The 15,340-nt window shown below is 34.5% G+C and overlaps 1 protein-coding gene across 11 annotated transcripts in view; it reads left to right on the forward strand.

The window, feature by feature from the left end:
* LOC139503691 (titin-like) overlaps positions 1–15,340 on the forward strand; it is a 284,829-nt gene that overhangs the window by 138,950 nt on the left and 130,539 nt on the right. For all 11 annotated transcript variants that reach the window (XM_071293518.1, XM_071293519.1, XM_071293520.1 and 8 more), the window contains 2 exons: positions 340–12,069; positions 13,094–13,177. In XM_071293518.1, the coding sequence (XP_071149619.1) occupies positions 340–12,069; positions 13,094–13,177 (11,814 nt within the window). The remainder of the gene's footprint in view (positions 1–339; positions 12,070–13,093; positions 13,178–15,340) is intronic.

The following is a 15,340-nucleotide window of genomic DNA, read 5'->3' on the forward strand; positions in this document are numbered from 1 at the left end:
TTTTGTCAAATTATGCATATAAGCATAAAAAAATGTATTTTGTTGAACATTTTAATTTGTGGTTCATCAATTTGAACGAAATTCATAAAAATTGGTATCCCACATATAATAATGAATTCAAAGTATGCTGTACCAGGATACAGTTGAAAATAAATTCTTAAAACTCAGAAAAAGTATTTTTTATTAAGGATTAAGTATAATATCAAATTAAGTTTAATTTTAAGTAAGATAAATATAAAAATGTATGAACAAACTAAATGTATGCATATAAAGAATGAAAGCTATTAAGGACTGGTAAGTTGCTTATGTCTTAAGTATTTTAATATTAATTCATCTTAGAACTTCCTGAGATTGAAGTTACTAAAGAGGATGTAGAATCAGTGTCACAGGAAGTAGAATCAGAGGAAAAACCGGTATTTGAGATTTCTGTTGAGGAGGAAGCTGAAATAATGGCTCCTTCTCAAGAGACCATAACCATCGTAAGAGAAACGATAACAAAAGAAAGTAGTAAAAAACTGATTGAACAATATTCAGAAACTGCAGAAGAAGTTAAAAAACCAATCAGAAAGAGTGAAGAGACACCTGAAGAAAAATTCAGGACAGAAATAGAACTAAAACCAGAAGAAGAGGCCCCTGAAGAAATATTCAAAGAATCAATAGAAATTGAAAAGAAACCAGGCTTTGAAGAGGTACAACTAGATATCACTGTTGATAAAACAATAACCGAAACTGTGACAAAGGTTACAGAAACTACAACTGAAACTGTAGAAGAGGTTGAAATTGTTGGACCTGAGGAAGAGGTTATTGTCACTGAGAGAGAAACACTTGAAATCAGTGAGAAACCAGAAGAAACAGAAGAAGTTATTGTTGAACAACCCGAAGACAAACCAATCGAAAAGGTTGATGAGACACAAGAAGAACAATTCAGGACAGAGATAGAACTAAAACCAGAAGAAGAGGCCCCTGAAGAAATATTCAAGGAATCAATAGAAATTGAAAAGAAACCAGACTTTGAAGAGGTACAACTAGATATCACTGTTGATAAAACAATAACCGAAACTGTGACAAAGGTTACAGAAACTACAACTGAAACTGTAGAAGAGGTTGAAATTGTTGGACCTGAGGAAGAGGTCATTGTCACTGAGAGAGAAACACTTGAAATCAGTGAGAAACCAGAGGAAACAGAAGAAGTCATTGTTGAACAACCCGAAGACAAACCAATCGAAAAGGTTGAAGAGACACCTGAAGAAAAATTCAGGACAGAAATAGAACTAAAACCAGAAGAAGAGGCCCCTGAAGAAATATTCAAGGAATCAATAGAAATTGAAAAGAAACCAGACTTTGAAGAGGTACAACTAGATATCACTGTTGATAAAACAATAACCGAAACTGTGACAAAGGTTACAGAAACTACAACTGAAACTGTAGAAGAGGTTGAAATTGTTGGACCTGAGGAAGAGGTCATTGTCACTGAGAGAGAAACAGTTGAAATCAGTGAGAAACCAGAAGAAACAGAAGAAGTTATTGTTGAACAACCCGAAGACAAACCAATCGAAAAGGTTGAAGAGACACCTGAAGAAAAATTCAGGACAGAAATAGAACTAAAACCAGAAGAAGAGGCCCCTGAAGAAATATTCAAAGAATCAATAGAAATTGAAAAGAAACCAGACTTTGAAGAGGTACAACTAGATATCACTGTTGATAAAACAATAACCGAAACTGTGACAAAGGTTACAGAAACTACAACTGAAACTGTAGAAGAGGTTGAAATTGTTGGACCTGAGGAAGAGGTCATTGTCACTGAGAGAGAAACACTTGAAATCAGTGAGAAACCAGAAGAAACAGAAGAAGTTATTGTTGAACAACCCGAAGACAAACCAATAGAAAAGGTTGATGAGACACAAGAAGAACAATTCAGGACAGAGATAGAACTAAAACCAGAAGAAGAGGCCCCTGAAGAAATATTCAAGGAATCAATAGAAATTGAAAAGAAACCAGACTTTGAAGAGGTACAACTAGATATCACTGTTGATAAAACAATAACCGAAACTGTGACAAAGGTTACAGAAACTACAACTGAAACTGTAGAAGAGGTTGAAATTGTTGGACCTGAGGAAGAGGTCATTGTCACTGAGAGAGAAACACTTGAAATCAGTGAGAAACCAGAGGAAACAGAAGAAGTTATTGTTGAACAACCCGAAGACAAACCAATCGAAAAGGTTGAAGAGACACCTGAAGAAAAATTCAGGACAGAAATAGAACTAAAACCAGAAGAAGAGGCCCCTGAAGAAATATTCAAAGAATCAATAGAAATTAAAAAGAAACCAGACTTTGAAGAGGTACAACTAGATATCACTGTTGATAAAACAATAACCGAAACTGTGACAAAGGTTACAGAAACTACAACTGAAACTGTAGAAGAGGTTGAAATTGTTGGACCTGAGGAAGAGGTCATTGTCACTGAGAGAGAAACACTTGAAATCAGTGAGAAACCAGAGGAAACAGAAGAAGTCATTGTTGAACAACCCGAAGACAAACCAATCGAAAAGGTTGAAGAGACACCTGAAGAAAAATTCAGGACAGAAATAGAACTAAAACCAGAAGAAGAGGCCCCTGAAGAAATATTCAAGGAATCAATAGAAATTGAAAAGAAACCAGACTTTGAAGAGGTACAACTAGATATCACTGTTGATAAAACAATAACCGAAACTGTGACAAAGGTTACAGAAACTACAACTGAAACTGTAGAAGAGGTTGAAATTGTTGGACCTGAGGAAGAGGTCATTGTCACTGAGAGAGAAACACTTGAAATCAGTGAGAAACCAGAAGAAACAGAAGAAGTTATTGTTGAACAACCCGAAGACAAACCAATCGAAAAGGTTGATGAGACACAAGAAGAAAAATTCAGGACAGAGATAGAACTAAAACCAGAAGAAGAGGCCCCTGAAGAAATATTCAAGGAATCAATAGAAATTGAAAAGAAACCAGACTTTGAAGAGGTACAACTAGATATCACTGTTGATAAAACAATAACCGAAACTGTGACAAAGGTTACAGAAACTACAACTGAAACTGTAGAAGAGGTTGAAATTGTTGGACCTGAGGAAGAGGTCATTGTCACTGAGAGAGAAACACTTGAAATCAGTGAGAAACCAGAGGAAACAGAAGAAGTGAAGAAACCAGACTTTGAAGAGGTACAACTAGATATCACTGTTGATAAAACAATAACCGAAACTGTGACAAAGGTTACAGAAACTACAACTGAAACTGTAGAAGAGGTTGAAATTGTTGGACCTGAGGAAGAGGTCATTGTCACTGAGAGAGAAACACTTGAAATTAGTGAGAAACCAGAGGAAACAGAAGAAGTCATTGTTGAACAACCCGAAGACAAACCAATCGAAAAGGTTGAAGAGACACCTGAAGAAAAATTCAGGACAGAAATAGAACTAAAACCAGAAGAAGAGGCCCCTGAAGAAATATTCAAGGAATCAATAGAAATGGAAAAGAAACCAGACTTTGAAGAGGTACAACTAGATATCACTGTTGATAAAACAATAACCGAAACTGTGACAAAGGTTACAGAAACTACAACTGAAACTGTAGAAGAGGTTGAAATTGTTGGACCTGAGGAAGAGGTCATTGTCACTGAGAGAGAAACACTTGAAATCAGTGAGAAACCAGAAGAAACAGAAGAAGTTATTGTTGAACAACCCGAAGACAAACCAATCGAAAAGGTTGAAGAGACACCTGAAGAAAAATTCAGGACAGAAATAGAACTAAAACCAGAAGAAGAGGCCCCTGAAGAAATATTCAAAGAATCAATAGAAATTGAAAAGAAACCAGACTTTGAAGAGGTACAACTAGATATCACTGTTGATAAAACAATAACCGAAACTGTGACAAAGGTTACAGAAACTACAACTGAAACTGTAGAAGAGGTTGAAATTGTTGGACCTGAGGAAGAGGTCATTGTCACTGAGAGAGAAACACTTGAAATCAGTGAGAAACCTGAAGAAACAGAAGAAGTCATTGTTGAACAACCCGAAGACAAACCAATCGAAAAGGTTGAAGAGACACCTGAAGAAAAATTCAGGACAGAAATAGAACTAAAATCAGAAGAAGAGGCCCCTGAAGAAATATTCAAGGAATCAATAGAAATTGAAAAGAAACCAGACTTTGAAGAGGTACAACTAGATATCACTGTTGATAAAACAATAACCGAAACTGTGACAAAGGTTACAGAAACTACAACTGAAACTGTAGAAGAGGTTGAAATTGTTGGACCTGAGGAAGAGGTCATTGTCACTGAGAGAGAAACACTTGAAATCAGTGAGAAACCAGAAGAAACAGAAGAAGTTATTGTTGAACAACCCGAAGACAAACCAATCGAAAAGGTTGAAGAGACACCTGAAGAAAAATTCAGGACAGAAAAAGAACTAAAACCAGAAGAAGAGGCCCCTGAAGAAATATTCAAAGAATCAATAGAAATTGAAAAGAAACCAGACTTTGAAGAGGTACAACTAGATATCACTGTTGATAAAACAATAACCGAAACTGTGACAAAGGTTACAGAAACTACAACTGAAACTGTAGAAGAGGTTGAAATTGTTGGACCTGAGGAAGAGGTCATTGTCACTGAGAGAGAAACACTTGAAATCAGTGAGAAACCAGAAGAAACAGAAGAAGTTATTGTTGAACAACCCGAAGACAAACCAATCGAAAAGGTTGATGAGACACAAGAAGAACAATTCAGGACAGAGATAGAACTAAAACCAGAAGAAGAGGCCCCTGAAGAAATATTCAAGGAATCAATAGAAATTGAAAAGAAACCAGACTTTGAAGAGGTACAACTAGATATCACTGTTGATAAAACAATAACCGAAACTGTGACAAAGGTTACAGAAACTACAACTGAAACTGTAGAAGAGGTTGAAATTGTTGGACCTGAGGAAGAGGTCATTGTCACTGAGAGAGAAACACTTGAAATCAGTGAGAAACCAGAAGAAACAGAAGAAGTTATTGTTGAACAACCCGAAGACAAACCAATCGAAAAGGTTGAAGAGACACCTGAAGAAAAATTCAGGACAGAAATAGAACTAAAACCAGAAGAAGAGGCCCCTGAAGAAATATTCAAAGAATCAATAGAAGTTGAAAAGAAACCAGACTTTGAAGAGGTACAACTAGATATCACTGTTGATAAAACAATAACCGAAACTGTGACAAAGGTTACAGAAACTACAACTGAAACTGTAGAAGAGGTTGAAATTATTGGACCTGAGGAAGAGGTCATTGTCACTGAGAGAGAAAAACTTGAAATCAGTGAGAAACCAGAAGAAACAGAAGAAGTTATTGTTGAACAACCCGAAGACAAACCAATCGAAAAGGTTGAAGAGACACCTGAAGAAAAATTCAGGACAGAAATAGAACTAAAACCAGAAGAAGAGGCCCCTGAGGAAATATTCAAGGAATCACTAGAAATTGAAAAGAAACCAGACTTTGAAGAGGCACAACTAGATATCACTGTTGATAAAACAATAACCGAAACTGTGACAAAGGTTACAGAAACTACAACTGAAACTGTAGAAGAGGTTGAAATTGTTGGACCTGAGGAAGAGGTCATTGTCACTGAGAGAGAAACACTTGAAATCAGTGAGAAACCAGAAGAAACAGAAGAAGTTATTGTTGAACAACCCGAAGACAAACCAATTGAAAAGGTTGAAGAGACACCTGAAGAAAATTTCAGGACAGAAATAGAACTAAAACCAGAAGAAGAGGCCCCTGAAGAAATATTCAAGGAATCAATAGAAATTGAAAAGAAACCAGACTTTGAAGAGGTACAACTAGATATCACTGTTGATAAAACAATAACCGAAACTGTGACAAAGGTTACAGAAACTACAACTGAAACTGTAGAAGAGGTTGAAATTGTTGGACCTGAGGAAGAGGTCATTGTCACTGAGAGAGAAACACTTGAAATAAGTGAGAAACCAGAAGAAACAGAAGAAGTCATTGTTGAACAACCCGAAGACAAACCGATCGAAAAGGTTGAAGAGACACCAGAAGATCAATTCAGGACAGAAATAGAACTAAAACCAGAAGAAGAGGCCCCTGAAGAAATATTCAAGGAATCAATAGAAATTGAAAAGAAACCAGACTTTGAAGAGGTACAACTAGATATCACTGTTGATAAAACAATAACCGAAACTGTGACAAAGGTTACAGAAACTACAACTGAAACTGTAGAAGAGGTTGAAATTGTTGGACCTGAGGAAGAGGTCATTGTCACTGAGAGAGAAACACTTGAAATCAGTGAGAAACCAGAAGAAACAGAAGAAGTTATTGTTGAACAACCCGAAGACAAACCAATCGAAAAGGTTGAAGAGACACCTGAAGAAAAATTCAGGACAGAAATAGAACTAAAACCAGAAGAAGAGGCCCCTGAAGAAATATTCAAAGAATCAATAGAAATTGAAAAGAAACCAGACTTTGAAGAGGTACAACTAGATATCACTGTTGATAAAACAATAACCGAAACTGTGACAAAGGTTACAGAAACTACAACTGAAACTGTAGAAGAGGTTGAAATTGTTGGACCTGAGGAAGATGTCATTGTCACTGAGAAAGAAACACTTGAAATCAGTGAGAAACCAGAAGAAACAGAAGAAGTTATTGTTGAACAACCCGAAGACAAACCAATCGAAAAGGTTGAAGAGACACCTGAAGAAACATTCAGGACAGAAATGGAACTAAAACCAGAAGAAGAGGCCCCTGAAGAAATATTCAAAGAATCACTAGAAATTGAAAAGAAACCAGACTTTGAAGAAGTACAACTAGATATCACTGTTGATAAAACAATAACCGAAACTGTGACAAAGGTTACAGAAACTACAACTGAAACTGTAGAAGAGGTTGAAATTGTTGGACCTGAGGAAGAGGTCATTGTCACTGAGAGAGAAACACTTGAAATCAATGAGAAACCAGAAGAAACAGAAGAAGTTATTGTTGAACAACCCGAAGACAAACCAATCGAAAAGGTTGAAGAGACACCTGAAGAAACATACAGGACAGAAATAGAACTAAAACCAGAAGAAGAGACCCCTGAAGAAATATTCAAGGAATCAATAGAAGTTGAAAAGAAACCAGACTTTGAAGAGGTACAACTAGATATCACTGTTGATAAAACAATAACCGAAACTGTGACAAAGGTTACAGAAACTACAACTGAAACTGTAGAAGAGGTTGAAATTGTTGGACCTGAGGAAGAAGTCATTGTCACTGAGAGAGAAAAACTTGAAATCAGTGAGAAACCAGAAGAAACAGAAGAAGTTATTGTTGAACAACCCGAAGACAAACCAATCGAAAAGGTTGATGAGACACAAGAAGAACAATTCAGGACAGAGATAGAACTAAAACCAGAAGAAGAGGCCCCTGAAGAAATATTCAAGGAATCAATAGAAGTTGAAAAGAAACCAGACTTTGAAGAGGTACAACTAGATATCACTGTTGATAAAACAATAACCGAAACTGTGACAAAGGTTACAGAAACTACAGCTGAAACTGTAGAAGAAGTTGAAATTGTTGGACCTGAGGAAGAAGTCATTGTCACTGAGAGTGAAACACTTGACATCAGTGAGAAACCAGAAGAAACAGAAGAAGTTATTGTTGATCAACCCGAAGAAAAACCTTTTGAGAAGGAAACTGAAATAATGGCTCCTTCTGAAGAGATAATTATAATGGAAAGAGAAACAATAACAAAGAAAAGAGTGAGTAAAACTGAGATAAAACAAGATGAACTTGTTAAACCTGAGAGTGAGTTGACTGTCACTGACAGTGAAACACTTGAAATCAGTGAGAAACCAAAAGAAGCAATTGTTGAACAACCAGAAGAAAAACCAATTGAGAAAGTTGAGGAGACAACTAAAGAAAAGCCAAAGGAATCAGTTGAAATTGAAAAGAAACCAGACATGGATGAGGTAAAACTTGATATCACTGAAGAAGATGAACTTGAATTTGAAGAAGCAGCTGTTTTTGTTGATATAGAAGAAGTTGCAACAGTTTCTGAAGACATGAAGCCTGAATATAACATTGAGGATGAAGAAGATATTCAAGGATCCGTTTCTGACATTGTTGATATTACAGATGATGAACTTGAATCTGAAGGCCCGGATGTTGAAGGTTTTGTGATGGAAGCTCCTGAGGATGACTTCTTCTCAGAGGAAGAAGTCGAGGAGTTAGAGGAAGCAGAAGAAGTTGCAGAAGAAAAAGAGGAAACAATTGTTAAAGATTATGTTGTTGAGTTTCCAGAAGAGGAACTTCCTGAAGAAGAGTATGTCATTCTTGATGTGGAAGATGCTAAAGGGGTCATCATAGGGAAAGAAGATGTTGAACTTTCAACTTTTGATCTTCTTGAAGAGACAGAAAAGGTTGAAAAAGTTGACAGTGTAGAAACTGTTTCTAAAGAAAAGTCAGAAATTTCTGAAATCACAATTGACACTGAAAAACCTACAGTTACTGAAATAATTGTTGATACAAAAGAAGAGAAATCAACAGAAGAAGAAACAACCTCAGTATCTGAGACAATTGAGGTCAGTGAAGTTATTCCTGAAGAAAAACCAGAAATCACTGAAATCACAATTGATACTGAAAAACCTACAGTTACTGAAATAACTGTTGATACAAAAGAAGAGAAATCAACAGAAGAAGAAACAAGCTCAGTGATTGAGACAATTGAGGTCAGTGAAATTGTCCCAGAGGAAAAACCAGAAGTCATTGAAATCACAATCGATACTGAAAAACCTACAGTTACTGAAATAACTGTTGATACAAAAGAAGAGAAATCAACAGAAGAAGAAACAACCTCAGTATCTGAGACAATTGAGGTCAGTGAAGTTATTCTTGAAGAAAAACCAGAAATCACTGAAATCACAAATTATACAGAAAAACCAACTGTAACTGAAATAACTGTTGATACAAAAGAAGAGAAATCAACAGAAGAAGAAACAACCTCAGTATCTGAGACAATTGAGGTCAGTGAAGTTATCCCAGAGGAAAAACCAGAAATCTCTGAAATCACAATTGATACAGAAAAACCTACAGTTACTGAAATAACTGTTGATACAAAAGAAGAGAAATCAACAGAAGAAGAAACAATATCAGTATCTGAGACAATTGAGGTCAGTGAAGTTATCCCGGAAGAAAAACCAGAAATCACTGAAATCACAATTGATACTGAAAAGCCTACAGTTACTGAAATAACTGTTGATACAAAAGAAGAGAAATCAACAGAAGATGAAACAATATCAGTATCCGAGACAATTGAGGTCAGTGAAGTTATTCCTGAAGAAAAACCAGAAATCACTGAAATCACAATTGATACAGAAAAACCAACTGTAACTGAAATAAATGTTGATACAAAAGAAGAGAAATCAACAGAAGAAGAAACAACCTCAGTATCTGAGACAATTGAGGTCAGTGAAGTTATCCCAGAGGAAAAACCAGAAATCACTGAAATCACAATCCATACTGAAAAACCTACAGTTACTGAAATAACTGTTGATACAAAAGAAGAGAAATCAACAGAAGAAGAAACAACCTCAGTATCTGAGACAATTGAGGTGAGTGAAGTTATCCCAGAGGAAAAACGAGAAATCTCTGAAATTACAATTGATACTGAAAAACCTACAGTTACTGAAATAACTGTTGATACAAAAGAAGAAAAATCTACAGAAGAAGAAACAACCTCAGTATCTGAGACAATTGAGGTCAGTGAAGTTATTCCTGAAGAAAAACCAGAAATCACTGAAATCACAATTGATACAGAAAAATCAACTGTAACTGAAATAACTGTTGATACAAAAGAAGAGAAATCAACAGAAGAAGAAACAACCTCAGTATCTGAGACAATTAAGGTCAGTGAAGTTATTCCTGAAGAAAAACCAGAAATCTCTGAAATTACAATCGACACAGAAAAACCAACTGTAACTGAAATAACTGTTGAAACTAAAGAAGAGAAATCAACAGAAGAAGAAACAACCTCAGTGACTAGGACAATTGAGGTCAGTGAAGTTATTCCTGAAGAAAAACCAGAAATCACTGAAATCACAATCGATACTGAAAAACCTACGATTACTGAAATAATTGTTGATACAAAAGAAGAGAAATCAACAGAAGAAGAAACAACCTCAGTATCTGAGACAATTGAGGTCAGTGAAGTTATTCCTGAAGAAAAACCAGAAATCACTGAAATCACAATTGATACTGAAAAACCAACTGTAACTGAAATAACTGTTGATACAAAGGAAGAGAAATCAACAGAAGAAGAAACAACATCAGTATCTGAGACAATTGAGGTCAGTGAAGTTATTCCTGAAGAAAAACCAGAAATCACTGAAATCACAATTGATACAGAAAAACCAACTGTAACTGAAATAACTGTTGATACAAAGGAAGAGAAATCAACAGAAGAAGAAACAACCTCAGTATCTGAGACAATTGAGGTCAGTGAAGTTATTCCTGAAGAAAAACCAGAAATCACTGAAATCACAATTGATACAGAAAAACCAACTGTAACTGAAATAACTGTTGATACAAAGGAAGAGAAATCAACAGAACAAGAAACAACCTCAGTATCTGAGACAATTGAGGTCAGTGAAGTTATTCCTGAAGAAAAACCAGAAATCACTGAAATCACAATCGACACAGAAAAACCAACTGTAACTGAAATAACTGTTGAAACTAAAGAAGAGAAATCAACAGAACAAGAAACAACCTCAGTATCTGAGACAATTGAGGTCAGTGAAGTTATTCCTGAAGAAAAACCAGAAATCACTGAAATCACAATTGATACAGAAAAACCAACTGTAACTGAAATAACTGTTGATACAAAGGAAGAGAAATCAACAGAACAAGAAACAACCTCAGTATCTGAGACAATTGAGGTCAGTGAAGTTATTCCTGAAGAAAAACCAGAAATCACTGAAATCACAATTGATACAGAAAAACCAACTGTAACTGAAATAACTGCTGATACAAAGGAAGAGAAATCAACAGAACAAGAAACAACCTCAGTATCTGAGACAATTGAGGTCAGTGAAGTTATTCCTGAAGAAAAACCAGAAATCACTGAAATCACAATTGATACAGAAAAACCAACTGTAACTGAAATAACTGTTGATACAAAGGAAGAGAAATCAACAGAACAAGAAACAACCTCAGTATCTGAGACAATTGAGGTCAGTGAAGTTATTCCTGAAGAAAAACCAGAAATCACTGAAATCACAATTGATACAGAAAAACCAACTGTAACTGAAATAACTGTTGATACAAAGGAAGAGAAATCAACAGAAGAAGAAACAACCTCAGTATCTGAGACAATTGAGGTCAGTGAAGTTATTCCTGAAGAAAAACCAGAAATCACTGAAATCACAATTGATACAGAAAAACCAACTGTAACTGAAATAACTGTTGATACAAAGGATGAGAAATCAACAGAACAAGAAACAACCTCAGTGTCTGAGACAATTGAAATCAGTGAAATTCTACCGGAGGAAAGACTACAAATTTCTGAACAGGCAGATATTGTTGTACCCAAGAAAATAGGAATGGATACTCTTGAAATTCATGTGGACAAAAAACCAGAAATGGAAAAACTAGACATTTTTGTTAAGGAAAAACCTGAGATGGAAAAGCTTTTCATTGAGAAAGACCATGACAATGAAGAGATTGCTATTTTCCTCGGTGGAAAGCCTACAGAAGTAGAAGAAAAACCTGAAGTTGAACTTGAATTTGTTGTTGAAGAGAAAGTTGAAATCATCCCAGAAGAGGAACAAACAGTTGAAGAAGTTTTAACTGAGGAGAAACCTCATATTGAAGAAACAGAAGTTATCATTGCAGATGATGAACAATTCCCAGAAATCTCAACTACTGGTTCCCTTACTGAAATATCTACTGAAATTGACAAACTCCCTTCTAAAGAGGCTGCAGTTGAAATAAGCAAACCAAAAACTGAGTTACAAGAAATTGATGTAACTATTGAGGAACAAAAAGAGGCAGCGACTATCACAAAAGAAGGTATTTGGTCTGCTGCTAAAATTAATACATTAGGTGCTGAGTTGCAGGCAGCATGACTAAATTTTCACGCTTTTGCATTGTGAAATAATGTGATCGAGGGAGCGGATAGGTCTTTATTACAGATAAATAAATTATAAAAATATGATACAATTAAATCTCTTTTATCCACACCCTCTCAGTCATGCATGAAGAAAAAAAGCTTTTCATGCTAGATTTACATGGTTGCAATTTGTGTGTTTCCCCCTCCAATGTTCTTAAATAAAAGTTAATTAAACTAACGGAATGTATTGTGTTATAAATCTTCTTGACAGGTAAGGTGTTTATGTATATCACAATTGATTACTTTGAAAATGCACGAACTCTTATTTTAATCTTGAAATTCTGTCTTTAAACTGAAAATTTTTATTTCTGACTTATTTCTAAAATTCTTGAATGGCTGCTTAAAATATTTGAAAATTAAAAATTTAAATCTAATAGAGCCAGTTTTTGAAATGTGCATGAGTTTTGCATGATTTTTATATCGTTGTTTCAAACTATTTCAAGCAAGTGTTAAATTTATAAGAGTTAAATGATCAGTACTTTACTAGTTTTAATTAAGAATTTGATTTTAGATTTTTTTTTTTTTTTTTTTGTAATTAAGATTTTCCTAAAGAGATAAATATTTTAAAAAAGTTGCCCTTTGAAACAGTTTTCTTTGAAAATTACAATTTAGCAATCTTTTAAATTTCTGTAAACATTGACATAATTAGGGTTACTTCTTTACTTATGCAACAATACATTGTGTGGTGTGTTTGTAATTTTTTTTAAAAGAAGATCTACGGAAAACAAAATCAAACTGAATTGACTAAACAAGTTTATTTAAAATGTTAGAAAAAAAGAAATGAAACAATAAATGCAGACATCATGACAGAGGCCAGATCTTCAATTATGATAAAATAATATTAGTATTTATCAAATCTATCTACATCATGCCTTTCCGATTTATTAAAATATTCTAACGTTGACTATCACATGTTTTCTACAGCTCAAGAAACAGAACAGCCAGTTGAAGAAATTGAGGAGATTTCTGCTGATTTCAAGTTTGATCTCCAAGAAAAACCAGATGAAGGTAGGACGATTTGTCACTTTGTTTCTCCTGTTAACTATTAGAAGTATTACATATTTACCATGTGTATGGTCATTTCAACCTATTTTCCTTGATTTCTGTGTCATGGATTGAACCTTTCCCAGTGTTTGGTAGTCTTAAAAAAAATGTCTTTCCTATTCCTTATAGTATTAGGTAGAGAATTAAGAACTATTATATAGTATGGTATAGATTTTTAGTCAATTGCATGAAAAATTCCCTCTCGTTTCTTCACATTCAAACTTGAATTCTGTTTCTTAACAACTATAATTAGAATTCATTTGATAAGGAAAAATAAACTATTAGAATGATTTTTTGTTGAAATAAAATTTTATGCAAAATGAAAATATCTATAAATAGTAAGAGGTTTACCTAATCTAACTGTCACATGATATAAACCAGTTAATTTCGTAAAAGATCTTTAAAATCAAAAATTAAAAGCTGTTTTTATCAAAAAAAATTATCAGACAAGAAAGTAAGTTTGAGAAACCTTTGTAAATACTGCTAGGCTCACATTGACATGTTCCGTATGATAAATATTGTGAAACAGAGTAACAGAAAGAGAAAGAAACAAGTTGGTTATACAAACTTCTAACTTTTATTGTAGTGTTTCATTCATCACAAATGCTTTCTTATGATTGAAGCACATTTTATTTCTAAATTACATTTCTTTTTTGAACAATGAGTTAATAGTTTGATGTAAATTTTTACAAAAGTGTATCTTTTGTTAATCTGTGACAGTTTAATCTTCCTTAAAATTTGTGATAAATATTAATTTCACTGATCCATATTGGTCCTTTTATTTTGAATCATAAAACAATCATCACATTGCCTCTAGTTGTCTTTTGGTATATTATGTCATTGGGTTGCTGTCACAGTCATAGTACACACATTTTCTTTTATTCCTGTTTATGCTCCATATTTGTTTTTTTCTTGAGATAAATGTTACCAAAAAAATTCCATATCAATACTTTTATTTTTAGAATTCTTAAAACATATATAAGTAAAATAAACTTTTGAAATTAATAATAAGTCTGTAATGACCAGCTGTAGTTTTAGGAATCTTGGTATGAATTTCCCCTCCACAGTGACTATCCAAACCCATTTTGTATACATTTTTCCTTATGTTTTCCCCTTTATATCCCAGATACCACTGAGATTGAACAGACAACATCTCTTAAGGAGGTGATTCAGAGTCAGATTTCTGTTCATGATAAAACATCCATATCACAGGTTTTAACTACCAACAAACTAGATCAATCAGAAATCGTCCTTGAAACTATGGTCGAGAAACCTGATGAAACTGAAGTTACCTTTGAATCTGAAGAAACTGTAACTACTGACATTGTGACTGAAGAGAAACCCGAGATCTCTAAGATCACTGTAGAAAAGGAGAAACCAGGAGTTTCAGAAATCACAATTGAAACTAAGGTAGAAAAACCTGAGGAAACTGAAGTTACTTTTGAATCGGAAGAAACAGTAGCTACTGAAGTTGTGACTGAAGAGAAACCCGAGATCACCGAGATTACTGTAGAAAATGAAAAACCAGGAGTTTCAGAAGTAACGTTTGAAACTAAGGTAGAAAAACCTGATGAAGCTATAGATACTCTTGAGGCAGAAGAATCTATGTCAGAGGAAGTAGAATTAGAGGAAAAACCAGTGTTTGAGACTTCTGATGAAAAGGAAACTGAAATAATGGCTCCTTCTCAAGAGACCATTACTATGTTTAGAGAGACAATAACAAGGGAAAAGGTTAGTAAGAAACAGATAAAACAATATGCGGAAACATTAGTTGAAAAGATAATGGAGGAGGTTGAAGAGACACATGAAGAAAACTTCAGGACAGAAATAGAACTAAAACCAAAAGAAGAGGCCTCTGAAGAAATATTCAATGAATCAATAGAAATTGATAAGAAACCAAACTTTGAAGAGGTACAACTAGATATCACTGTTGACAAAACAATAACCGAAAATGTGACAAAGGTTACAGAAACTACAACTGAAACTTTAGAAGAGGTTGAAATTGTTGGACCTGAGGAAGAGGTTATTGTCACTGAGAGAGAAACACTTGAAATCAGTGAGAAACCAGAAGAAACAGAAGAAGTTATTGTTGAACAACCCGAAGACAAACCAATCGAAAAGGTTGAT

Source organism: Mytilus edulis, chromosome 14 (assembly GCF_963676685.1).
Source record: "Mytilus edulis chromosome 14, xbMytEdul2.2, whole genome shotgun sequence".
Classification (NCBI taxonomy): Eukaryota; Metazoa; Mollusca; class Bivalvia; order Mytilida; family Mytilidae; genus Mytilus; species Mytilus edulis.